We start from the raw sequence: 27,234 nt of genomic DNA, 5'->3' as shown, positions 1-27,234 counted from the left end.
CTGCCAGTGTTCTCATTCACCAAAACAGTAAAGAGTTGTTGGTACAATATTATTATATTATTATATAATATTGTCAATATTAGATAAATAAGTATATAATTGCCTTTACAATTTTTTAAAAGTGTCCAAAAATAACACAATGGTTCCTTGATGGATTATCAAACCACTGGATGGATTATAAGAAGTTATATAAGTTATAGCTTGTTCCAACAGCTGATAAGTGCACTGCAGGGCAGTTTTTAAAGTAAGCGTCTAGCATGCAGCATTCCAGAGATATTCTAAAAATAGTGATTAGACTTTTATATGGTATACGACATCATCGACCCCAGAGAGTTCCCCCTGGCCCTGCTAGGCCCCACTGGTCCATGCTGTGGAGAAGTGGCCCCTGACACAGAATGAAACCATCCCCTCTTTCACGTACAGATCACTATGTCTCTGCTGTATCTATTTCAGATTCTGCCACACAGCAGACTTAATCCTACATCATGATCCCTCAGCAAGGCCTCTGACAGTGAACCTGGGTGTGATGTTTACATATCATACGAGAGCTGCTGCTTACAAATTAGTCCCTTTGGGTGTATCGCTGGCTCTGTGATCTCAGTGGCCCTTGGCTAACTCCTGACAAAACATGTGAGGCTCTAGCATGTCTGTCAATCTCTTGAAAGCAGCACTAGCATGTCTGTCAGTCCCTAACGGATGGCCTTACTCATGTTAACATTTGTAGCGAGCAGCTGCTGTCGAACATCTTGACCACTGGGGGGAAATGATGAAGTGATTGTAGAGAATGTTTAAGTGTATGGAGATTAAAACTGCATTCAAAATGTTTTGAGTGGTGAGAATGTTTAGATTTTTTCTTTGTGGAGTGCGGGGGAAATGCTAGGCTTTGTGTAGCAAATGCAGAGCAAAATCACAATTAATAATTATAAATCAGGATATTGAAATAAGTAAATTCAAAATAAGTTTATAAAAATACAAGTACAAAGTACAAATACAACGATCAGGACCAGCAGTAAATTTCAAGCAATCTTGTTTCACTGCCTAGACGGTGTCTTGTGAAGAAAACGGCTTATTGTGCTGTGTATCAAACTATATTTGGCATATGTAACATACAGTTTGATACTCAACATCTGAGCCATTTCCAAACTCCGGAAGTCCCATAGGCGTCGTTAGATACAAGTAGAGGATAAACCTAAAGGTGTCAACATACAGCAAACACAAAGCCTCAATCAAGAACTGAATGTTGTTTCTGCACAAAACTGCTGTTAACACCCAAGTTTCACATGCTGTACACTTTCATTTTAAAGGTTTCTTCAAGGGAGATGTACTGCTCATTGCTCCCAGCGCTGCAAGGTAAACTGAATTGAATGAAAGTATATAACACTGCATGAAAAAGATATCACATAAAAGTGTCACTGAATTGTATTTTTTGACTATGTTTACTGATATGATGCTATATGACTGAAATACTTTGTGTGTCAGTTTGACATTATCACAACCTCCTCTTGATATGTACAAGAAGTCACATAATAATGTAAGTCAGGAAGAAAAAATAAGAGATGACAATCACAGCTAACTGAGCATTATATTCATGTTTAATAGAATGTGTTTAAAAAACATAAATGTGACAGTGAAATCAACGTTATACATTCTTATAAAGCCTACAAACTTAAAAATATACAATGTAACCACATGGTAATATGACCTGAGGTTATCAGGTGTTACACAAGGAGTTTGACTCACCATCACTGTCTTGTGAAAACCATGTATAACAATGTGTGACCATGTGTTTTTCAGCAATGTTTTTTTTTTTTTAGCTTTAAAGTCCCCCTCCATTAAAAAATATGCCTAGCTTATTGTTAGTCTTGGATGTCTGATCGTCTCTGTTCAGAATGATGCATGTGCAGAGTGACACTACATGGATGTTTTCATAGTCAGTAACTGAAGGGTGAAAGTTTTTCTGTGCTCACGTTAAATCTCAGTTGAACATGTGTATTTAAAAGCATAATTTGTGACATCACAACTAGTTTGGGGACAACTTACACAACTGTGATTGGGAAACTTGAAGCCTCTGGTTAAGTAGAAGATATATTTTCTAGTTCAACTTTTGAAGCGGAAAATATATGTAAATTTATAGATATTGGAGTCTTCAATGAGGAAGAAGATGTAGGTGTGATTTTATGATTTTCTTGTTTACTTAACTGAACTTTTTTGGTGGAAAAATCATATCAAACACAAATGAGAGTATTTTCGTATGTCTTAAAACATGCTTGGAGGGGATCTTTAAGGAGAAGAAGATTTTTCTCTGTCTATAAAGGCAAACTTAATCGTATAATTGGTTTGAAATTTTCAAAATGACCAAATTTGGAGATACATGGTTTTCTTTTGACAGTGACGTTATGTCATTTTCAGCATTTTATGCAGCTAATTCTTTGCTACAGTTATAAAATGAGTATGTCATGTGCGTGTTGCGATGGATTGCAATTGATATGAATAAGCTCACTGATAAATTGACAAACTACTACAGAAATAACAGTCTCATAAAAGATTGCTGAAATCAAGCTCAACTACTTTATATATATCTAATTTTTTTAAACAAATGCCTCAAAAATATGTTGAAAGCCATTAAATCAACAACAAGCAGTAGATTTTAGACAAAGCTGCTTTGCATTCTGACTGATCAGAGTTTTGTTCATTTTGTACACTGGAAGAGAAAGAACATTTACTATGCATTTTTTTCATCTGTGATTTGATGGAAGGCCAACACTTTGTACATTTAATAATACAAACATATGTAGAATAAGAGATGAAACTGACTTAATCTCACTGGAAGGTACACAAACCAGCCATGTAGAAGCAGATTATGTTTTCTGTTTATACATAAAATGTTTAAGACTCTGAAACATCATTTTAAAATGATCAGTATTTTAGTTAATGCGTAATTCACTTTGTTTCATCAAATGACGCATTCTGCATCCCTTAGTTTGGACTTTTTTGAGTAATTATATCCATTTTTGTAACAGAGAGTTGGGTTTTGCTTTCGAGGTGATCCACCTTGCCAGATTGGATTTTATTTCAGTAAGTTTTCAACCCAGTTTTGGCTCACCCATCTTGGCCTGGCACAAGATAGTCCTCATCCTCCGGCACCAATCCCGCAATCACTGCCTCTCTTTCAGGTGTGGTTTTGGGACCATCGTGGACTTCGGCTTGAGTCTCTGTGATCTCAGGGCTGGCTTCAATGTCATCGTAATTCTCCTGTGGGTCATCCACCTCATAGGTCACCCCATCTGCAGTAAGGAAGGAAGAATTTTGTGGATGCTCAGTATTAGTATGCAAGTGTGGAAAAAAAGATGTGTGCATGTGATAAAACTTGCTCAAAACTTTCCTGTGCTTTGATCAAGGGCACTCTCAGGGATGTAGTTTTCTCCTGAGGTGCCAGCAGAGTCGGCCTGAGAGGTCAGGGGCCGAGCCTCATCCACTTCATCAATATCATCGTAAGAAAAAGAGGAAGTGCTCCGTGCGTCGTGCTCTTCAATGAATTCAGCCTCTGATCTGAATCCTCCTTGAAAAACGGCAACAAAACAAGTTTCATAAACACTTTCACATTGTCCTAAATTTCAAATCACAATGCCTGCATTTCTATCACAAAAACATTCAACCATTAAAGAAAGATATTTTCACTATATTTCAAGGTTGTGCTTAATTTTTACATTGAGATCATATTTAAATATAACAGCCTGTGATTAGGATCTGTTTTATAAATGGAAATTTATTTAAATACAACACTAAATCATTTTTTTTAAAAACATTATCATATGTATTGATTAAAAAAAAATTAAAAAAGAAAAACAAATAAATGTTTTGAGACTCACTGCCATGACCGAAGTCTTCCATTTCATTTGCTTTGCTGTTGAAATCCTCCACATCACCACTTTCAAACTCTACTTCTTTTCTTGAAAAGATTCTTGCTACATCAAAATAGCATTAGACATTAACTGGGACATGACAAACAACTGTCTAGGGCAGAGAAACAATAAATGCATGTGCTCATACTAATGTACCAGTGGACAGCACAAGAGCCAGAAAAACTAATGGTTAAATGGTCACATGGAGTATGTAGTGGTCAGAATTTAGTCAGCATGTAGAAAGACTGGCCTCTTGTGGCAAAATGCCTCCAGTACACCTTTTTCAAAACATTTTGGTTGATCAGGAATTAGTGTAATCAATTAAAAGTGAAACAAATTATTTATCAGTAGTCATTGATCAGTTGCAACTGACGCCATAACAATAGAATAATACACTTACATGAGACATTCTTGGCTTTCCTGACGATGCAGATTCGTACAAATACAACGATCAGTATCACCAGAACCAGAAGAAATCCTACTCCCAGGATAATAGGCACTACGGGGATCTTATTGTCTTCCTCTATTGGTGGTGGGGGCTTATACCCTGAAATCAAACCAGAGCAAAGTGGCATTGATTTATCTTGTTTTTTTTCTGTGCTACATTAATCAAATAAGAAATTCATTTTGTGTTAAATGTGTTAAAATTTACAGATTTTAATCTTCATATTGTATTTTGGGGAACCAGTGTGACTTATTGGGAAAGGATTCATTGTTTTGGTTACCTTCACAGTAGATCTCAGCTGGTTTGATTTTTGTGCAAGGCGTTGGGTGGACACAGTGCTTGATGTCTTTATGATCTTTTGTGCATGTCAGTGTTGTTTCCAAGTTGGCCTTGAATCAAATTTCAACTTGTCTTTAGCATATAGCCTTTTCATGCAGCCATATAAAACAACATAAAGATCTGTCTGACAGCTAAAAATGACAGCTGAATGAATAATGAAGACAAATAGTAAAATGTAAAAAATCACAGTTAAATTATACAGAAGTCACGTAGCTTAACAGGATAACGAGTGGGAACTTGCCACAAACAAACATTCAACCAAAAAATGAAATACAAAATGTACCCTTGTATTTGCTCCTCCGCCATCGCTAGGTTTGGCTATAGGATTCCCACATTTGAGCGATTTACACAATACTTTTTGGATAGGATTTTCTTCAATTCTCTGGTCATTTAAAGGACACACTTCTTTCCACTCTTTTCCATAATTGACTTTAAGCTGACCTCCGCATTTTTGTGTGGTGTTGAACTTTACATTTTCTGTAAAAATAAATAAATATATATAAATAAAAATAATTCACTTTAATCTCTCCAACTTTCAGAAATACACTAATGTTCAAAGGAATAGCTGGACAGTTTGGGAAATATGGTTATTTGCTTTCTTGTCAAGAGGTAGATGAAAAGATCTGTAACACTCTCATTCATATTCAATACTGTCTGTTGAATATGAAGCTGGAGCCAGGAGATGGTTTGCTTAGTATTTTTTTAACTTTGGATGGACCCAGGCTAGCTGTTTACCCCCGCTTCCAGTCTTTATGCTAAGCTAAGCTAACCATTTCCCGGCTGTAGCTGACATGAGGGTGTCATCAATCTTTGAAAAAGAGAAAGCAAAAGTGTTTATTCTTAAATGTCAAGCTATTTCTTTAATACCAATTACTTGAATTTTCCAACTTTGGTAAATTCACAATTTAATTGCTAGCTGTAAATATACTATAAACAATGATAAATTAAGCATTTTCTCCAACATTCATATGGTTATATTCTGCATCTTTGATGATACAGCAAGCACATACATACAAACATACTTACCAACACAGGAAACAGACACCAATTTTCCTTCACACTTTCCTTTGAATCTCTTGCACTGGCCGAGAAGGTAATGGTGTTTCTCACAATTGACATGGTAGTACTTCTTACGTGGTTCAGGACTTTTAATATTGAAGTTGTCGGGAAAAGCGTTGCTGCAATCTAGTTCTTGGCAAACCATGTGTGAATAGTCATGGTTCCAGGTACTGTTACACACTTCAATGCCATCTATCATCACTTGACCTTTACATTTCTCTGTGAGGTTGACTTTGGGCTCACCTTGAAAGGGAAGCAATAAAATAACAAGATCAGATGTTAAAGGAGAGGTTAACATTTTCAGATAGTGTTGAACACAAAATCAACAAATAAGCATTTCCCAAAATGTTGAACACTTAATTGATCAATAAAAATTATCGGGAAGTAGCCTGTTTACTGTATCTGTGTAAACAATATAGCTTTAGTTTAGAAATCAATTTTACCTTCACATTTAATTGAGAGCTGTTGCTTCTGTGTGGCTGCTCGTGGCTTTTCACAGCCCCATATGTTTGGTGGATTCTCAACACCTGTACAGTTGAAGCTACGGTTCCAGAGAGAATTATCAGAATTCTTTTCCATCATTTCCACGTAATTCCCACAATCCAGATCCTCGCAAAGCCTCTCGCCCGCTTCTTTTGAAAAGCCTTCCGCAGAAACAGCAGCCAGATTTTTTCCTTCTGATTGAAGTAACACAGTTCCACTACAGCTCTCGTTAAGTATGATCGTCTTCCAGTCTAAGATTAGCAGCATGAACAAGTGAGAAAACAAAACAAAGCTTCAGGAAATACAAAACCTACAAAACAACATAGTGTATTAAGCATTAAGTCCACCAATGCCTCCACAGTGCTTTTTGCACCTGTTTGTCATTTGCAAAGTAGTAGTTGAATTGTTGGGCAGATAAAAGAACCTTGATAAAAGTTTGTGTTGATGTTAAAGACCCTCTCTAAAACCTTCAGCATACTTGGAAAAAAGAATATTTATAGGTATTATTTATAAAAAGTTTAACACTCGAATGTTGATCAATAATTGTTTGTTCATATAGGATCACATTTCTCATGGTAAGATGCTGATTGATGAAATAGGTTTTCAGGGCCTTTAAAGTTAAAATAGTTTGTTTTAAATAGTTCAACATTTTTGGGAGGTACACTCGGTCGCTTTCTTGCCAAGAGTTAGATGAGAAGATTGATACCATTCATAACTTTCCATTACATATGAAGCTAGAGGCCGTCTAATTAGCACAAAGGCTGTGACAGTGGCTTAAATAACACAGGAAGTGACTGCATCTGGCAAAGACCACAACTTGTCATTTTAGGTAGATGGATTTTTTTTAAACTTTGGATAGAGCCAGACTTGTCGTTTCCTCCTGTTTCCATGCTAAACTAAGCTAACTGGCTGCTGCTGTAGGTTTATATTACAGACATTACAGTGGTATCAGTCTTGTCATTTTGCTCTTGGCAAGAAAGTGAAGACCTATTTTTCTAAAAAAAAAAAAAAATCATACTACTCCTTTATGAGAAGGTCTCTTTTAATGCTTAAAACATATCTGAGAAGAAGAAAAACTTAATCTTCCACTAAAATTTCCACTTCCACTATTCTGACCTACACATCATAACTTTTCTAACATACTATTTCTTTGTGAAACTACAGCTTATATCTTGTCATATTTTCTCTATGTAGTTTTTTCATTTCAAAACATCATGCTAAAATTCGTATAGAGAACTGAAGTCATGATGTCACATTTGAGCTATCCTTGGTTACACTAGTTTCTGTAATTCAATGCAATCTCTCATTCAGCATTTTTTTTATCAGTCTTTCTGGGGAAAAAAAAGTTAAGTAAAGGATGCAGAGATTCCAGTTTCACTTTGGCTCTCTATATGGATAATGAAGACATTTTGCACTTGAGTCAAAATCATTACACATACTGGAGCATTGGAGGCCACCAAGATTGCAGGGTTTCCTGGAAGGATGGACATCACATGCTATTAATGACTCATTTGCAGGACACTTTACTTCTGAAATGAAACGTTTCTTGTTTGATTCAGGTCCGAAGTAGTCAATGGCGTTGAGAGCCAGCCCACATTTCAGCTCCTTACAGATGATGTTTTGTGTGTTCTTGTCTTTTAGAGCGTCCTTGCACACTGGGAGCAACTCGCCTTCATACTCCATCTCCAGATTTCCAGAACAATTGTCTCTGGAAATTTGTAATTTAGGCTTGATGCTATCTGCAATAAAACAATGACAAGTATAGAGTATAACCTAATGTTATTTACATTATTTGTTATTTTGATAAAAGAACAAAAAATGGATCTGGATCTAAATACACACTGATGGGCAAAAATGTCAATTTTGTGCAAAGATGAAATTAACTTTAAGAAAGTCAGTCTGATGACCACTGATTTATGGCCCTCTAAATGTATGATGGAGATGCATCAAAGTTTTCAGGGGTGCACTGATTAATATTTGCGAGTTACATTAGTTTATATTATATATAAATATATATATAAAATTTGAAGAATTATGAAAAAACTAGAGCCATTTAAAAAGACAAAAACAACAAATTAAATTACTTATTTTATACATAAATGTGTTATGTACCAAATTTGGTGAAGAAGACTTTGTTTAGCTTTGTCTTGATAGATCATTAGTTGTTCTTTAGCCTATGAGCTAACTTTCCTCCAGATTTAATTTAAGTCTCTGAGAGGTTCAGTTACCTACTTAACAAACAGATAAACCGGACTGAAAACATCGCCTCCTTGGCAAAGGTAATATAGGAGCAAAATCAGTATAGGAAATTATTAGGAGACATGAAATTTGGAGAGAACTTGAGGTGGTGGGAGTATATGGGGCATTCAATCTGACAGAAAGGATAAACATAAAACATAAGTAAAATGATATATGTTTCAGATATGTTTGATAATAATAAATATATAAATATTTTAAAAACAATTACCTGAGCAAACAACATGGACGGCTTTTTCACAGGGGGCATTATCATTCATGACAAAACTACACTTTGTCAGGTTGTCAGTCCTCTTTGACATGTGCATACTCTTGACAATGACAGTGTTATCTTCTTTAAACAAGACGTCGGAGTCGGAGTCGGAGACGGTGCCACAGTCCAGCTGTTTACACAGCTCCTTAGACATGTTTTTTCCCCAGGTGGCTGCACACACACCTCCACAATTCCCATCCATGCAAATATTGACTTTGCCCCAACACGTTTTGGTCAGATTTATTTTGATTTCTCCTGTTGTGACAAGCAAAAGGCAAAAGGGATCAAGAGGTTGCTTGCAGAATCTCATCATCAGATTATTTCACATCTAAAACATGTAAAGAATTTCTTACACTGATCAAAGACAAATGCATGATATCTCAAAGTTTCTGCAAAACTGGACCAGTGGAGTAGAAGTTTGATTGTAGTATATCTTTCAGGCCAAACTTTTATAGCGCCCCTATTAGGTCAATTTTTTGTACCATTGTTAAAATGCATCATATCTGGACCACAGGACAACCAGTGGCATACTAAATGAAGGCCATCATGAGTAAAGGATATGTTTTAAATTAAAAGACAGGTGATTCAACACTGCTTCACAATACCTGAACATATCACTGTGGCAATAGTGTCATTGTGGTCTGATGGCAATGTGTTGGTTTCACAGTCAAACAGAGATGTGTTGTTGGATGAGCAACTGTACGATTTCTTTGAAATAGCATTTCTCTTATCATCATTACGGGTGTAGTTAAAGCTTTGGGCTGTCCCACAGTGAATCTGTCGACACACTGTGTCGGCGGACTTTTTGTTCCATGTCACGTTGGATCCAGAGAGCCAGGAGATATTGTTATCATTCTCTATCCCCACTTTTCCAGAACAGGAAGAGTGGGGATCATCAAGAAATACCACCTTGTGCTCTGAGAAACAAGGAAAGAGAGATATACAGTTGGTGTTAGGATTGTGATAGACTGGCGACTTGTCCAGGGTGTCCCTCCCTCCCTTCACAATGAAACATGGAAATACTAAGATGCAGTTTTACAGATAAACAAATATTCTGGACCATTAGTGGTTTAAACTAATTATTATTATTTTTTTTATCATTCTAATGAAGGAATAAAGTTGTCTTCAGTCCTGGAAATCTATACACACATGCACATATGACAAATTTTCTTCAATTTTTTTCTTCCTAAACCTTTAAACAAACCATTTGGTTGTTTGCCTTTTGAGCTGTGATATCATGTTTGAAATGTGTTGTGCTTAATCCTTAATGAGCCATCTGTATAAGAGGTATGTTCTGCACCCCACAAAAAAACCCTACCAAAGTTTTCGAAATGAAAACCTTTTCAGTGGGCTTCTTTTTGGTGGAATTTTCAAAGGCAAACATTTTTGTTTTTTTTGTTTGTTTGTTTGTTTTCGGGGGTTTTTGATAATAATTGGAATTTTAAAATGTTCTCAATGGAAAATAATGTCTATTTAGGTCATTCCAGATGACACAGTTAATACTTTACAATTTTTCAAGTCTGTCTTAAAACAAATTTCAGGAGTCCAAATGAACATTGAAATAGGTTTTTCTTGCCATAATCATTCCTCCTGTTCATACTGGCTGTTAAAACATCCCTTCATAATGCACTTACAATGTAAGTGATGAGGCCACAATCCACAGTCCTCCTTCCATGCAAAAATATATTTAAAAGTTTATCTGATGCTAATATGAAGCTTCAGCCATCCAAATCTCAAATCAAGTAGACATCTTTCAACATTACAGTCTTTTTAGTGCCAAAGTCCCTCTTTTTGTTACTATACTTCCACTGCAGCTCAACAGGGAAACACTGTCTGAGGAAACACAAAGAGGGAATTTGATGCTAAGAGGACTGTAAATGTGGCAGATATCCACTTGATATGACTAACTTAGACTGCTGAAGCTTCATATAAGCTTCAGATAAACTTTTAAATGCATTTTTGCACAAAATGACTGTGTGGACACACTGTGGATTTTGACCCCAATCACTTACATTGAAAGCACATTTGAAGGGGATCTTTTAATAGCCAGTGTGAACAGGAGGAATGATTACAGTGAGGAAAACCTCTTTCAGTGTTCATATGACCTGACTGTTGTTTTAAGACACACTTGAAAAATTGTGAACCTATATAACTGTATATGGTTGACCTGATTTCTGTTTTCATTAAAGCTGTACTATTTTTTTTATATATTAGCTATGGATCAAATGATTATGTGTAATATGAAGGGTGTCACTCATATTGACAAACCCACAGAGAATTATCACCCAACTCTGCAGTTCCCCTCAGCTTCAAAAAGCATTTTAGCATTTTCAGCTCATTGTTTTGGTTGCGATTTTAGCAAAAGCAATTTTACTGTTTTAGTTTAGTGTTTAGTTTTAGTCTCAGCAATCTCATCATCTCAGACAGCTGTTTTCAGCAAAAAAAAAAAAAGTTCTCATAAACCCACTGTACACTACCTGCCCAGCACCAAACGCAGACAGATCAAATTAGCAACTAAAGCTGGTGAACATAGAGGCACATTCAGCAGCTAAAGAGAAAAGTCAGATATTTCCATCAGGAGTTTGTGAAAAGTTAAAAGGAAAATGAATATTGGACTGCACGTTGGTCAAGTAGCCTGAAACAAATGGATGTAAATGTTGTTTTGTGTCTGCTGGGTGTGTAATTACACAATTTACTGTTAATAAATGAATAAAAACTGCTTTAAAGATAATGAGTGAGACCATTGAAGGGCTAACAAATATGGAGTAAAATTTAACATAAAAACAATGTTTGTTCTTAATTCAGATATTTGTAGAATCTTTCCACCTTTCAATGGCTTTTTTTACATTGTTGACTAAAACCTCAAAAAGAAATGTGGAGTACAGATTCAAATTCAGTTAAGTGCCTCCCTAATGTGACTGACAGTATGGAATTGAAGAAAGACAGTCAGGCACAACAACATAAGGTCAAAGGGCAAGACAGACAAATAGAGAAAATAAGACTCACTTTTGCAGATTATTCCCACTGCCTCCTCGTCAGATGAGGTGCCGTCATGTATCTCACACTCAGATATTTTTGAGGCCTTTTTACAGGTAACCTTCTTTTGCAGGAATTGATTTGAACCCGTGCTGAATTTTTCAGTGCTGTGGGCCTCTTTTGCTTTCCCACATTCTAGTTGTTTGCAGACAGTATCTGAATTTTCTTCTGCCCATAGATTTTTAGAAACCTTTTTCCATTGTCCCTCATACTTGATCTCCAGCCTCCCAGCACATTTTCCGGGACCATCCGTCAAGTTTACTTGAATACTATCTGTACCAATACAGCAAAAGAATTGTGAAACATGGGCCACATACTACATTAAAAACACTTCCTGCATACATTTGGGCAAATATATAATTTTACATGTACTTGATATCAAAGTAATGTTATTCTTGTTTTTGTTTGGGGTTTTTTTTTGTATTCATCAATGAAATTCCCTGTCTTGGCCTGGTATTCCTTCTACATCTCAAAAGCCATACTTCTTACTACAAGTAACAAGAAGAGACCATCACCATATGATCACTGCCATATCTCACCTGAACAGACTACGTGGGCCATAGAAGTACATTGAAAAGGTTTATTGTGACGCTTGGCTTTACAATGCCACAATGAGGACTCCTTGCCCGTGCAGTTCACATAGTCCATTATCCCTTTGTTTGCAATGTTTGTCACTGTTTTACTCTCCTGGAAGAAAATATTTATGGTAATTTGGAAATCATGTTAATCTGTGCCAGACTGTACACTTTGATGGACTCAAAAAGAACAGTAAAACAGGTATTGGTAGGAATTTCTTTTAACTTTAGCTAGAAGCAGGTTTGCTGTTTCCAGTCTTAATGCTAAGATACTGTAAGTTAAGTGTCCCCTGGCTGTAGCTTCATATTTAGCAGACAAATACAAGATTGTTATTGATCTTCTCATTTAATGCAGCGAGAAACTGAATGAGCATGTTTCCGAAAAATGTCTAACTCATTCTTTACAAATTTAAAGGCTATGAAACTTTTGAAAAAGGAAAAAAACACACTCTTGTTCTTAAATGTGAAGCTGAATTTATAATAAATTAAAACATGATAAACCATAAGACACACTCTTGCTTAATTCAGTACACTCACAGGTTTTGTTGCATTAGCTTATGGTGGCTAGGAAATGTTAACAAAATTTAAATAAATATTGCTGTATAACTGACATTACTGAGTCATTTTGCTGACTTCATAACTCTTCTCTACTTGTGCCACTGTTACACTACGTTTTAGTATTTACCACCATCCTGTAATTGCCATTTGTGGCCACAATGGTCACTGTTCAACAAAAGGTGCATAGGCTCACATAAAATTAAAAAAAAAAAAAAACCTTTGAAAAACTCACCATTAGACTCCCGCAATTTAGCTCTTTGCAAACCATTTCAGCATTTGATTTGGTCCAGGAGGAGGCACACACAGGGTAAGTTATATTATTCACACTAATATGAACGTTACCATAGCATCTCTTACTGTCGCCGTCCAGAACTACTTTAACAATGTCTGTGGAAAATAAAAATATGGGAACGTGTTCTTGATATTATGGTTTAGATTTTTAACCGGCTGAAGATAGTGGGTGAAAAAAATATTAAAGTGACTTCTTTTTTTCTACTGATATTTACATTTTTCAATTATAGAAATAATCAAGACAAAGCAAGATCACGATGAAAACATTGCCTGTGGAAATTATGTGGTTGAATAGTAATTAGTTGAATTACCTGAGCATGTCAGCTGTGTGTCACTGTGCTTTGTAGAGGTACCACAGTACATCTGCCGGCACATCTCATCATAATCGGATTGGTTTCCTTCAGGTTTGGTTTTGGTCCAGTTGTTATTTTCTTCTATTTCCAGCTCCCCAGAACAGACATTTGATGCGTTTCCTCTTAATTGCAGTCGCTTGTAATCTGTTTTAATAAACAATTTTCTTAATTCACTGATATGTTGCCACAAAGGAGTAAAATTCTGAGTATATGTGTGTGTGCAAGTTACCTGTGCATATGACAGAAGCAGGTTTACTGCATGAAGTTGATTCCTGAGTTACACATTGCCAAAGATCGGTTAGTTGCTTGTTTAGACGCTCGATCTTCATCTTCTTTGAGGTTTTGAATCCTTCCCAAACCATCCATTCCACACTAGGAATGCCAGCGGAATTACCACATTTGAGCTTTTCACACAAATGATTGGCTTCTTTCTCGCCTTTGAGAGGAATTTTTATGGCATATTTTAGAAATGGTAAGGAGAAGAAAAAAAATCATCAAACTCAATCCTTCAAATTCATTACAAAGTCAAAAGCAAATAGTAAGCTTATGACATAAAATAATGAACAACAAAATATATCACAATAATAACAAAGTAATTAATAGTCATTGTGATGTTGAAAAAGAACTCAAGAAGAGACAATGACTCAGAAGGTTCTGTAATCACTCCTCCTGTCCATTAAGAGATCCCTTTCTAACATGTTTCCAATGTAAGTGATTGAGACAAAATCCAAAGTTCTCATTTTGTGCACAAATGTATTCCACAGTTTGAAGCTAATATGAGACCTCAACAGTCTGAGATAGACAAATGAAGTTTGCATCTTCCAAAGTTTAAGTCTTTTTTGCATTATTAAAGGCTGTAACTTTCAATCATACCCACTTGATTTACAGTACAGAACAGTACTTGTGAAAAGTAACTTCATGTGTAAAATCTAATTAAATAAGCAAATGCTGCTGTTTTGATTTTGTGTGATCATTTTTATCTCTGTTTGTTACGCTACTTGTATATAGGAACACTCATCTCACAGCCATCCCACTCTGCGTTCCTCCCTGCTGGCTACTCTAGTTGCATTTTACATGAACAAAATGTCCCGAATTCTCTTTCAAGCTCACACACAAGACTAAATTCAGACATCACAGAACCTTTCATCAAACATCCACAAACACAGATATGTTTCACTGCTAGCATTTAGAAAGACTAAATCCCATTGACTGTATGAATGATGTTAACTCTTACCCCAGTTGTCATTACAAAAGTAACCTGAAGGTGTTTTCCCATCTGTGGAGTAGCGTACAGCTCCCGCACATTTAAATCCATCAAGATCTATTTTGATTTTGTCTAGAAGAGCAAAAACAAGTAACAGCCAATTACTAAAAAAAAGTCATCATCATTTTCTATAATATCTTGGATTACCCTGCACCTATTTTGTAGCACAGAATTTTTTACCTTTTAAAGGTACACTTCTCAACAATACATAGTACATATCTCAACATATATAAAAACAAAAAGTTCAGCCTTACTAGAACATTTCATCTTTTTCACAGATGGCTTTCTGTAATAGCTGACATTCCATCCAGGATATTTACAGTCCAACAGGTGACTCTCTGTTCCATCGCACTCCAGTTCATTGACAAAGACTTTGGCATCAGTGGGATAAAGCACATCTTCTGTTGAGTTCTCTGTTTCCCCACAGTGAGTGCTCCTGCACACCACTTTTTCAGTGCTACTGTTCCAGTGTTTATCTCCAACGTAGCTCCAACTGTTATCTTTGTAGATTTTAACATAGCCTTCACACGAGCCATTTTTACCCTCAAGAATCAGCCTTGATCCGGTCTTATCAGCTGGTTCCATACAGAATGTTTTTAGAAGCATGTTAATATAGTGAGGTATATATTTTCATTTTGTAGTTTTTCATTATCATTTTGTAGTTTAACTTTGTGAATTGTGAGGTTGCTGTATGTTTTTGGTTTTTTTAACCTGATCCACACCAACTTCAGAGCCCTCTACCCACATTTGCTTTAGCCCGATTTACATTTAATTGTGATTCTTTACTGAACAAAACCAAATGTCTGCCATGAAACATTATTTTTTTTTCCCTCTGTAGGATGCATTTTCATGTGTAGCAATTTAACGATAGTTTCCAAAATCTTTAACATTTTTTATACAAATTAAAGAAATGATGCTATACAAAGTAATATCATGAGGAAAAAAAGGTAACACTTTATTTCTGAATAATTTCCTAGCAAATTTCCTGGATAGAAATATGTTTTTTGGTAATAATTGCAGAGAAAATAGCAGTTTCCTTGGAAGAAAACTCAAATTTAAGCCAAATAAACAGTCATTCATATACTGGAATTTTTTTTCCCTATATGTTGAATCGTATCTTTGCTTGTATACATTTTATACATTTTACACCTATCAAATACTTTTTTCTGGGAAACAGTAGAAACTAAGATGTACTTTGAAAATTACATATCCTTAAAATAAATTTTTTTTTTTAAAAAAAGCCAAACATCTGACCAGTATTGATATTTACACAAAATGTCACCCAAACACCGCCTTCAATGAGTTTGGTATTTTTTGTATTTTTTGTTCCGTCTTGTTTTTTCTATTTTTTCCCCCTCTTTCTTTGTTTTATCAATATATATATATAAGTTTAAAAAAATGAACCGAATGAATAAAGTGTTCTAAGAGAGCACATTTGGTATGAGTTTTAGGTTTTTTTTTTTCATCAATTGTTCTTGAAATATGAAAATTTGGCAAAAATTTTAAATCTTCATCAATTCCATAATAGACTGAATGAATGAAAAACTGATTATGCATGATTTTTTTTACAAAGTGAGGATTTTCAAAACAACAGATATATTTTCCACAGTCAAATGTATAAATATGTATTTCAGATTAGCTTCTTCCTGATTTTGTATCAAATTATCAATTTATTATTTATCTTCTATTTTATGTTTTTACTTGAAATTAAATTTAGCAGAATAATCCATGGTCATCCAAACTGATGCTGACTAAACAATAAGAACCATTTTTATGATTGTTGCAGTTCATCTTAAACTTATTTTGAAAAACCCTTAACATGAGGATAAATTGTTTCAGAATGCACTCTTTATATGTTCTGAACAAATACTAAAAACATTTTGATCAACAACCCAACATAATTAGTCACAAATATAGAGTAAAAACTTTAAAGAGAGTAGCTGTAACTTGCCTTCAATGATCACCTGCTCAATGTGAGCTATGTAGAGGAGAAGGAGGAACCACATCATCACCACAGCTCATGTCTACAGAGTGAGGCAGATGAATGATCTGCTCAGCTTTATATTGCCAAGGATGTGCCCACCCAAAATGGATATGAGCTGTTACATGTATGTAGTGCACTGTTAGAATCACACATATTGTCTTGCAATGAAAGAAATAAAAATAGAGGGAGGATCTCAGATGAAAAAAACATATCTAAAAGCGTATTCATTTTTTTTTACTTTTTCTTTTTTTTTTTTGTAATTTGCACTCAAACGATTGGACATATAAACATGATATCAGACATATAATATATATATGTTAATAAATGTATTAATGAATTAATCAGTAGTTGAAGGCTATAAAAATGGACAGCTTATACAAGTGCAACAAAGATGTGGTGTGCAAAAGCACTGGCTGTAGGATGTGTCTTAGACATGCTACAGATTTCATGACAATGTTAATTTGATGGTTGTCAATAAATTGAAAGGTGCATGTTAAAGTTTTACAACACATAAACATAACAAAAACTGCGCTGGAAATATGTTTTAAGTACATTTTATCAATTAGAATGTCTATGTTTCCAGTAAGACAACAGGTATTTCTTTACCCACGGTAACGCAGTTACATGTTAATTCTTTAATGACTGCATCGGTACATTTTTTTATGTAAGTTTGATAAGATAAGTTAACATTAGTCAATCATTAATTTAAAGCTAAAATGAAATAAAAACATTTAAATTTAGACACACACTGCATTATTTTAATCTTTATGACATGGCTCAGAAAAAAGCAGCTGTAATTACAACAATTAAATTGTTGGGGACATTGTACCGAACAATGTATTTGCTGTTCTTAAAACTAAAAAATATAGTTTTCCATAACTAAGTGTTAGGATTAAGTGAATTCAGAATTTTTTATGACTTTTCAGTTTATTTGATTATCAGTAATTTAGATCTTAATAATTGTCATTTCACATAGCAAATGACATATAATATAGTAGTGTTAAAATTAACGCGACTGTGTTAAAATTGATGTGACTGATCGATTATGTGATAAGGAGTTTTCCAGCACACCTGTCTTTAATAAAGTTTCATTAATTTAAGTATCAACCTTTTACAGTAATCTTGAGATCTCAGAACAATGTGATCTTGACAAAAAACAGATCCTTAAATACAAAGATTTAGCTCTCAGGAGCAACAAACTCGGCAGTCATCAAGGCAGCCAAATGTCAGCTCACATCAGAGAAATGTCAAGCTAATAATAATCGTAGAAAAGATTTTACCGAGAAAAATAACTATCAACCGCCTACTATCTATCAAAAGGCATATAATACTTAAAAAAAAAAAAGCCCTGATTCTAAAAAAAGTCTTGCTTCCTCAACAGAGAGATCCAGATCTCTCTGTTGCCATTTGAAATAAGACACTGAATAACAATGGGGTGATTAAATTAACTGAATTTTACATTACAGTTACCCTAAATCTACTTTGACATTGCTTGACATAGAATCATAAATGCTAAAATACAGTGTTCCAAAACATATGGCTGAGTCCCATATTTCTTTACCAAATAAATCACATATAACTCCATTTTGGGACCAAATATGATTTATATGATTTTGCTGCATTCAGCCTGGACACACCAGAAGAATATGGGCATATTTAAGGACACAGCACAATATATGAGCTGTTTTTATAGAAATAATAATACTAATTTGGTGATTCAACAAACCTTTTGGAACTAAAAGAATGATCCCTCAACTAAAGTATCATAGGACCCTAAGAAGGCTTAGTTTTCTTGTGCAGTAGCAAAAAGTAATTATTTCTCCAAAAACCCATGCTTTATTAGAAATGTATTTAGTCATTAAAATGTTCTCATGTTAAAATACCTTGACAATATCTCAGACAAGAAACAAACTTCATTACTGAAACAAATTAATGGCAACTTTATGTTCCCTGGGGTCAGATTTTTCATGTAAATGCTGTCTGGATGTGGACTGTGGTTACAGGTGCAAACTGAAAAATGTGACAGAGCTGCAAAGGGCTGTGGCTTTGTGGCTTCAGACTTTCCAGAGCTGTAGCATACCAGTAAGTAAAAATGAACTACACGTGGCTACAAAAATGTTAAACACAAATTAAAACAACTACTCTTGAAGTTCGCTTTAGCCACTGACCTCCAACTTCTAATGATGACACCGGACACCAGTAAAACACTGTGTTTGTACTGGTAAACTAACACCTCAAAGTTTTGCAAGCATAACCTGGCAAGTGGGACAGAAATGTTCCCATCAGAGGATCCAAGTTAGTAGAGAAAAGAAGCTGTGCACAGTGCTGGAGGACATATTCAGATCCTTTACTTCAGTGAAAGTCTAATACCACACTGCAAAAATGCCGCATTATGAGGAAAAACGTTACTTAGGTAACAGTACCTAAATATTATTTGCAAAATGGACTTAAAGTATCAAATTCAATGCAGAAAAATGTGCTGAGTGTTATACTATCACATATTTTACTGATTATGTAAGTGGCATAAAACTGCTGCTATTGGCCAAGTTAGAATGAACTTTTTTATAAACTTTTTTGGCTGTTTAATCTTAAACAATTTATCATATTCTATCAGCTCATCATACATTTTAATTTTCTAAGTAGTAAGTAAAAAGTACAATATATGAAATGTAGTGTAGAAGAGTTATAAAGTGGCATGAAATGGAAACACTCCAGTGAAGTGTCAAATGTTTGTGCCTAAGTACAGTAATTAAGTAAATGTACATAGTCCCTTTCCACCATTAGCATTTCTTGAATTACCTGTACCGTTTTTTCCTTTACAACCAGCAAAAAGTTGTATGACGTTAGGCTTACATGTGTTGATAGAGGCAGACCTTTTCATTACAACCTTTTGCCTTATCTGCAAATTCAGGTAACACAGTGTCTTGCTTTAAGATATTTGCTTAATATTTAAAAACACTTTGTTCATTTTGACTTGACTGTGTTACTGGTGGTGGTCTGTATTTTTCATACTTGTATTTAGTTTTATACTTTTATAAGTGTTCAATAAATACATGTTATCCTATTTTCGTATTTTTAAAAAAGGGTTATGGCATTTTTTAAAGGTGAATGAACTACACATCCAGTTGTTAAAAATGAGAAGGGCTTATAGAAGTCAGGTTTGGACTTATTTATGTAACAGGGTCACAGACTTATAATGAAATCTGAAATGACATTGTTACTTTACCTATCAAATTGTCTTTGTATCTTCATGTGGGCATTTTTATTTTTATTTAAGTTGTGGTGCTTTTGGATTGCAGGATTGTATTGTATAGTTTTAACGTTGAAAGTCTTGTGCTTCTTTATGTTTCTCTGTCTTTTGACATCTTGGGACCATGTTTGAAACAAGTGTTTTAACTTTAACAACTTGAATTTTTGTTTTTTGTGTCCATAATCTATAAATCCAATAAATTGCATCATATCATATCAAAACAGGTGTGAAATTACAGAACAGTCTTGAGATTAGTTTAAAAGTGTAAAACAATTAAAAAACAGTGTGATAAAAACAATGTAATAAACTTTTTTTTTAAGTTCGTTATTTAATCACTCAAGAACAATAAAAAGAAAAATGGTGTTTTTGTTTGCTTATTCTGTTGATATAATGTATTTATATTACATATGTCCTTGTATTTATGGTTTTGGATTATTTGCACCTTGTTCATAAATGTTCATTTTGTAGGTTAAAGAAGCAATATAAACTTTTTTCTCATTGCTATTATTGCTTTTCCCATTACATTAATATTTTATAATTGTATTATAATGTATTTATAATTTTTTTTTTTTTTTTTTAAACTTGAACTCAAGAACAAAAAGCACAAAATCGAGATCAAGATGTATAGTTCAGGCTTAACAGAAGTTAAATACATATAATTATATACTGTACAGAATATTGAGAATCAACAGTATGATATATATGGAAAATGTATTTATGTACAGTACTGTGCAAAAGTTTTAGGCACTTTAGATGTTTAAATTCTTATCCATCATGAAATGCCATCAGAGAGGCGATCACTTCCAAATTTATTCTGCAGCATGACATGGACCCCAAACATACAGCAATACTGATTTGATTTAGTTATTTTCTCTTTACTGAACTTTGTTTTAAGCTAAGTGATAAATAAAAACTGTACATAGCATTATTTTTGAAAGTATCCTCACTTTAATTTTGGTGCCTAAAACTTTTGCACAGTACTGTATGTATGGTAAAAGTACATTGCATATGTGTCATTTGTGGCCCATTTTCATTCCTGTCAGGTTCACTCAGATACTATAATTTGACACAGCCCATTCTCTCTGCAAATTAAGCACTATAAACAAACGTTTTTGACATCAGTTGCTGTCTTGTTAAAATATTCATGACCCAAAGAGGAATATAATTATTTCAATAGGTGTAAAAATGTGTTCAATTTCCCTCCGCCAAACAGCCAAATATTGCGGCTGAACATTCTGAATGTTTGATCTCACAGCAACGTGTATGACTCATGGGGAGCAGTTTTGACCACGCATTTTAGATTTATCTGTGAAGCGATCGGAGATTGAGTGTAACTGACTCAACCACCGGTTTGTGAGAGGAGCTAGTTTAGCAGAAATAAAGCCACAAACCTCTGGGTTGTGCTTTTGAAACCAAATCTTCTATCTAAGCAGGAAACAGTGATCTCGCATATGCTTCTGCCTCAGATGTATTCTCAGGAAACATGAAAGTATCGACTCCTGCCTGTGTTTATTAGAGTTTATTTGAAGGGTGTAAAAAATAGCTGTGTATGTAAACTAAGGCTTTCATTTATTTAAATGTTTTATTGAAATCCATGAATTTCATTATTATCCACTTTTATCAAACTGGAGAAAAAGTTAAAGGCCACTCTCACCAGCAGTCATCCCTGTGCTCAGGGGCTCACAGTGTGACTAGAAACATAACCCTCAGTGGTCCCACACATACACGCTATGACGTCCCACAAGACAGTGTGACATTTATATCGGCCACAGCACACTACTACACACTGCAGAGGAACAAAAATGGCTCTATGGAAATTTTGTGCATAAAGCAAGGGGCTGCTTTCAAAAATTTCACTGGCAGTGTATCTACTCCCACAGAGTTAAAACAAGAGCCAGTCGTGACTGATGTTGTTCATTTGTGTTAAAATTACCTCCTTCCAAAAACAAATTAAATTGCTGTGTTCTTATCTTGCTGCTAACAGAGATGATTTGCCAGCTGGATAATTATGCAGACAGAAATCTGAGCAGAAAGCTACATTTAGCTGTTAAATGGTGATTAATATAGTACATCATGCAATTGCTGATGAACTAAAACTATAATAATAATAATGATAATAACTTTATCGGTATAGCACCTTTCGTACAAAAAAAAATGCAGCTCAAAGTGCTTTACAGCAAGAGAATTTACATGCACCAAGAGCTTCACAACAAGAAAGACATAAAAGGCATAAAACGAATATAAAAACATGTAAATGTACAAAAATTGCCAATAACCATTGACATGTCTTTGATTTCAAAAGATACAGTACTGTGCAAACGTTTTAGGCACTTTAGATGTTTAAATTCTTATCATGAAATGCCATCAGAGAGGCGTCTGATCACTCCGGAATTTATTCTGCAGCATGACATCGACCCCAAACATACAAGAAGAGCAAGTCCTGCAACAGATAGAATGCCCCCCCCCCACAGAGGCCTGATCTCAACATCATTGAGTCTGTCTGGGATTACATGAAGAGAGAACCAACTGTGTCACCTAAATCCACAGAAGAACAGAAACTTGTTCTATAAGATGCTCGGAACAACCGACCTGCCAAGAATCTTGAAATATTGTGCCCAAACATACCGAGGAGAACTGGTGCCATTTTTAAAAGCAAAGTGTGATCACACCAAACACTGATTTGATTTAGTAATTTTCTCTTTACTGAACTTTGTTTTAAGCTAAGTGATAAATAAAAACTATAAATAGCATTATTTTTGAAAGCATCCTCACTTTAATTTTGGTGCCTAAAACTTTTGCACAGTACTGTACGTCTGACGATTTATATTTTTTTGTTGTCAACAAATCTCATGAAAAGACAAAAAACAACTAATAAATATTTTCTGGGGAATCCAAGCCTGATATATGTTATCCCTCTGTTTCATAGAGCTCATTGTTGTCAAAAAACTCTTCAAGACACATCAGTGAGCCACACCGTTGTACTGGGTGATATGTTCTTTCATTACCATGAATGCACACACTGTAGTCTATTTTGACTCAATCCCACACACACCGTCCTGCAACCATAAATAGCCTATTTAACTGAACTATTGAGTCCATATATTCCTGCACAAGCCCGTAGGTCCTCAAATACCCAGCTGCTGTATTTATTAAAATACTAGAGATGCAGCTTTTTCCATCTATGCCCCTAAACTGTGGAAGTCAGCCAGCAGACATCCAACAGGCAACTTCAGTAGTGTCCTTTAAAAACGTATATTTTTAACTTAGATTTTAATTAAAACATACTTTTAATTGCTTTTTAAATTTAATAATTTTATCAAGTTTTTAGCTTGTTTGATTCCTGTATTTTATTAGTGCATACATCTTTGATTTTAGGTGAAGCACTTGGAATTACTTCCACTGTATGAACTGTACTACATAAATACATTTTTCATTGATTGAAATACTCACAAGTGTAAAATAGTCCCAAATAAAAACATATCCTTTCATTTGAACATGTGCTGAAACCTACAGCATCCAGCTGTAACAGGAAATTATCTAGCCTTTATATAAAAAAGTGTATACTCATGGCTCATTTTGAAAGATTTATGTCTTCAGTAGGAACCAAAGGGCTTTGAGGCTGAGAGCCACAGACAGGGTAGAGAAGTCGGAAAGTACTGAGAGACGGACAAACACATTGTTCATTTTGGTCTTTTCATGGGACACCTTGATAATTGTTGAAAAGAAAAGAAAAGAACAGTATTTTCCAGAGACCTACCTTTATTAGTTTTAGTATTATTGTTACCGTACAAAACAAAACAAAACAAAAAAATAAACACTGTGCTGGTTAATATTTATTTTTATCTTTTTATTTTGTCAATTACTACAAATTGCATTCTTCATTTTTAGTGTTTTCAGTTCCCTCTGTACACATGTATGTACAGTGAAAGCAGTATATGGATGTACTGATCTACAATCTTATGTCCTCACAAGATGTACAGATTTAGTTTTACGAGACTGTGCAAAGAGGGGAGGGGGATTTTGGCAGATGAGATTAAAAGCAGGTTATGGGTTTTTGGAAGGGGAAAAAAAGAAGATTGAAGTTTTACTTTAATATAACCTTTGTTGTCATAGTGCCAAGAAAAGAAACTGCACTTTGTAACTGTACATCCTGTATACGTGTGCACTTGTGTATGTATGTTTGTTATTTATTATTTTTCTCTAATTCTACAGTATGTAACTGCAGTACATGAAATGTTACAGTATGCAATAAAAGGTAATTATCCATATTGAGTACTTACAGTGCAGTAATGATATGTAATTATGCTGTAGCCTCAAATATCAACATAAAGCATAATGTAAAACAAAAGTTACAACAGGTAATTACTTGTGGTCACATAAGCACCAACTGAGTTCTGCAAATTCAACATCATCAACATCAAATGTTGATGTATGTAAAGAATGTAAAGTAAATGTAATGTGAAACTGGGTTGTAAAATGAGGTGAAGTTTTTTTTTTATCATACAAAGTCTTTACATATTTATTATAGTTTTTATATAATTATCCATGTTGTTATTTCTTTACATTTTATTTTCTCTGACTTAAATGCTGAAATTTGTTGTGATGACTTTCAAAGTGCAAATACAAAATGCAATATTTGAACTGTTTTATGTATTTGCTCTGAGTCTCTGTGTCAGTGGAGATGCTGCTACCAACAGTTTTTATTTGATTTTTAATTTTATGAGAACGATGTGCATTCTTTCTTTGCATGATCATCTTTGATCTATACTGAAAGTAGCATGTATGTTTGAGTGTGTATGTGTATGTGTATGTGTGTGTGTGGGTGGGTGGGTGTGTGTGCATGCATCACCTTGAAACTGGTAAACCTTCTCTGACCGTAAAGGCTCGGCAGAAAGGGAGGTGACAAACGGGCAGATGTTCAGCTGCCAAACATGTAAGCATGTTTATCACCTACTTGTGAGAAACATTTTCAGATATTTTGTCTATATTTATTTACTAAATACATAGGGGAGACCCAAAACATTTTGCATGTAGCATTTTCCCCACCAACTGAGGGAAACATAAGAATGATTAAAAACATTAAAAGTTACATAATATTTTTTCCCACTATAGATTTTCTACCTTATTTTAATATATTTGTATTTTAATGAGGATATGAAATTCCTCCATTTACTGCCTTTTTATATTTATTGAAATTATGTATTATTTGTACATAGGAAAGAATTACACTCTTAAAAAACATATCCTTCATGTCCATTATCCTAATAATAGGATAATGGACATGTTATGACCAAAAAAGCCTACAACCCCTAACCCCTAATAAACATGCAGTCTAAAAACTAAACCATATGAATATTATCATTATCTTTGAAAATTCTACAATAAAAAGATCTCATGCCAAGAGTGTTTTTTCTGTTGGTAACATAGTTCAACCGAGCACTAGAGATGGCTTGTAATGGTTGAGGTAAGTACAACTAATTTTCAAAAGGATATCATACACCAAATTGTGATCAAACAATGGAGAAAGATCCCCTTAGACATGTTTTTGGACAAAAATCCTTAAAGTGACATCTATGCCTTCCACCTCACTGAAAAATCCAGAATCTATGTACATTTATTTCAAAATTAAATAGAGGATAAGGCCCTTGAGATGCACCATCTGTTTTTGTTTTTTTCATCGGAAATAATTACACTCTTAAAACTATAGGTTTATCATTATATTATTATTATATAATAATATATATATTATATTATATTATATTATATTATATTATATTATATTATATTATATTATATTATATTATATTATATTATATTATATTATATTATATTATATGGTTATATATAATGTACCCTTTGCATGCATGCACACACACACACATCAAACACACATTAAATTCCTCTATTTACTGCCTTTTTATATTTATTGAAATTATGTATTATTTGTACATAGGAAAGAATTACACTCTTAAAAACTATAGGTTTATCATTATATTATATTATATTATATTATATTGTATTGTATTGTATTGTATTGTATTGTATTATGTTATATTATATTATATTATATTATATTATATTGTATTGTATTGTATTATATTATATTATATTATATTATATTATATTATATTATATTATATTATATTATATTATTATATGGTTATCTATAATGTACCCTTTGCATGCATGCACACACAGACACACATATACACACACACACTTCTGATCTCTGTCTGAGTCATGTACTAATTGGGTTTTGTTTAAAACTAATTGGTGTTAGTTGTTGTTGTTGTTGTTTTACTTTTTTGACTGATTTTTTCTTTTTGCTGTATTTAACATGTATGTTTTTAATTTTATGATTGTTACTGTTCAGATGTGTGGACATGTTTCTGATGCCAAGACTACTGCATAAAAAGTATCAGACAATCCAATCAAAATCAAAATCAGACAATGGATAAAGCAATACTAAACACAAATAATACTAAAATGAGGTTAAAAGTAGCCTAGAATAAGTAAGATTAGATATAATCACATAAGATTCACCAATTTAAATTCCTGTTCCAAGTTTAGCTGAAAACATGGAGTCTTTCTTTCCCCACTGTGTCCCTACACTGGTTTATGCTTATGCATTCATATACAACAAATCACCACAATCAAGTGTCTGTACTGTACTGTACTGTACTGTATCTGTACTTTTACTCAAATTTTTGAATGCAGGACTTTTACTTATAGTTTTTCTACATTTACTTAAGTAAAAGGTCTGAATATTTCTTCCACAATTACCACTTTAGGATGTTGACGTTGAGCAGAGCATTGCAGGGGCATGTTTGCACCACTAGATGGCAAAAAAAGACAACTGCTTGGAATTATATCAGCTCAACGGTGAAGTGTATAAAAAAGGGGATAAGGTAATTTCTAATTTATAAAAGCCTCCTTTCTGATTTGTGTGGGGGAAACAATCACTCCTGCACTGTTTGATTAGTTATTGCCTGGTAACTGAAAAAAACATGTTGGTACATTATTTTCTTTCCCCTTATGCCTTAAACTACTTTTAAAGATACATTTTTGCCTTTAATTGACAGCTGATGGTGGAGAGGAAGCATGGGGGTGAGAGAGGGGGCTATGACATGCAACAAGGGTCCCCAGGCAGAGTAGAACCAGGGATGTTGCAGTTATGCAGTATGTG

The 27,234-nt window shown here is 34.2% G+C and overlaps 1 protein-coding gene across 3 annotated transcripts; it reads right to left on the bottom strand.

Annotated features, from left to right (window-relative positions):
* Nucleotides 1-1,570: 1,570 nt before the first annotated feature.
* LOC122982843 (scavenger receptor cysteine-rich type 1 protein M160) lies at nt 1,571-16,895 on the bottom strand. Of its 3 annotated transcripts, none has more exons than XM_044352420.1 (19): nt 16,766-16,895; nt 15,069-15,389; nt 14,785-14,886; nt 13,780-13,986; nt 13,509-13,694; nt 13,139-13,293; nt 12,313-12,460; nt 11,744-12,046; nt 9,343-9,654; nt 8,696-8,992; nt 7,668-7,967; nt 6,189-6,479; nt 5,713-5,988; nt 4,970-5,163; nt 4,628-4,736; nt 4,303-4,449; nt 3,870-3,965; nt 3,383-3,559; nt 1,571-3,284 (listed from the first exon to the last, which is right to left on the bottom strand). In XM_044352420.1, exons 1-19 carry the CDS (start codon nt 16,821-16,823, stop codon nt 3,100-3,102), a joined length of 3,864 nt encoding a protein of 1,287 aa, XP_044208355.1. In that variant the 5' UTR covers nt 16,824-16,895; the 3' UTR covers nt 1,571-3,099. The 3 variants fall into 3 exon arrangements, with proteins under 3 accessions (XP_044208355.1, XP_044208356.1, XP_044208357.1); XM_044352421.1 differs by having other exon boundaries at nt 3,383-3,556; XM_044352422.1 differs by lacking the exons at nt 1,571-3,284; nt 3,383-3,559; nt 3,870-3,965; nt 4,303-4,449 and having other exon boundaries at nt 4,644-4,830.
* Nucleotides 16,896-27,234: the final 10,339 nt, after the last annotated feature.

Source organism: Thunnus albacares, chromosome 5, assembly GCF_914725855.1.
Source record: "Thunnus albacares chromosome 5, fThuAlb1.1, whole genome shotgun sequence".
Taxonomy (NCBI): Eukaryota; Metazoa; Chordata; class Actinopteri; order Scombriformes; family Scombridae; genus Thunnus; species Thunnus albacares.
This window is presented reverse-complemented; position numbering and strand designations above follow the sequence as displayed.

What these genes read in the sequence shown, in the direction of transcription:
- LOC122982843 (XM_044352420.1), bottom strand. Translation starts at nt 16,823, where the DNA reads ATGATGTGGTTCCTCCTTCTCCTCTACATAGCTCACATTGAGCAGGTG. An exon ending in CTTTTGTAATGACAACTGGG is followed by an intron (nt 13,987 to 14,784) that starts GTAAGAGTTAAC and finishes TTCCTCTCAAAG; the next exon opens with GCGAGAAAGAAGCCAATCAT. An exon ending in AGCTGAGATCTACTGTGAAG is followed by an intron (nt 4,450 to 4,627) that starts GTAACCAAAACA and finishes GTTTGATTTCAG; the next exon opens with GGTATAAGCCCCCACCACCA.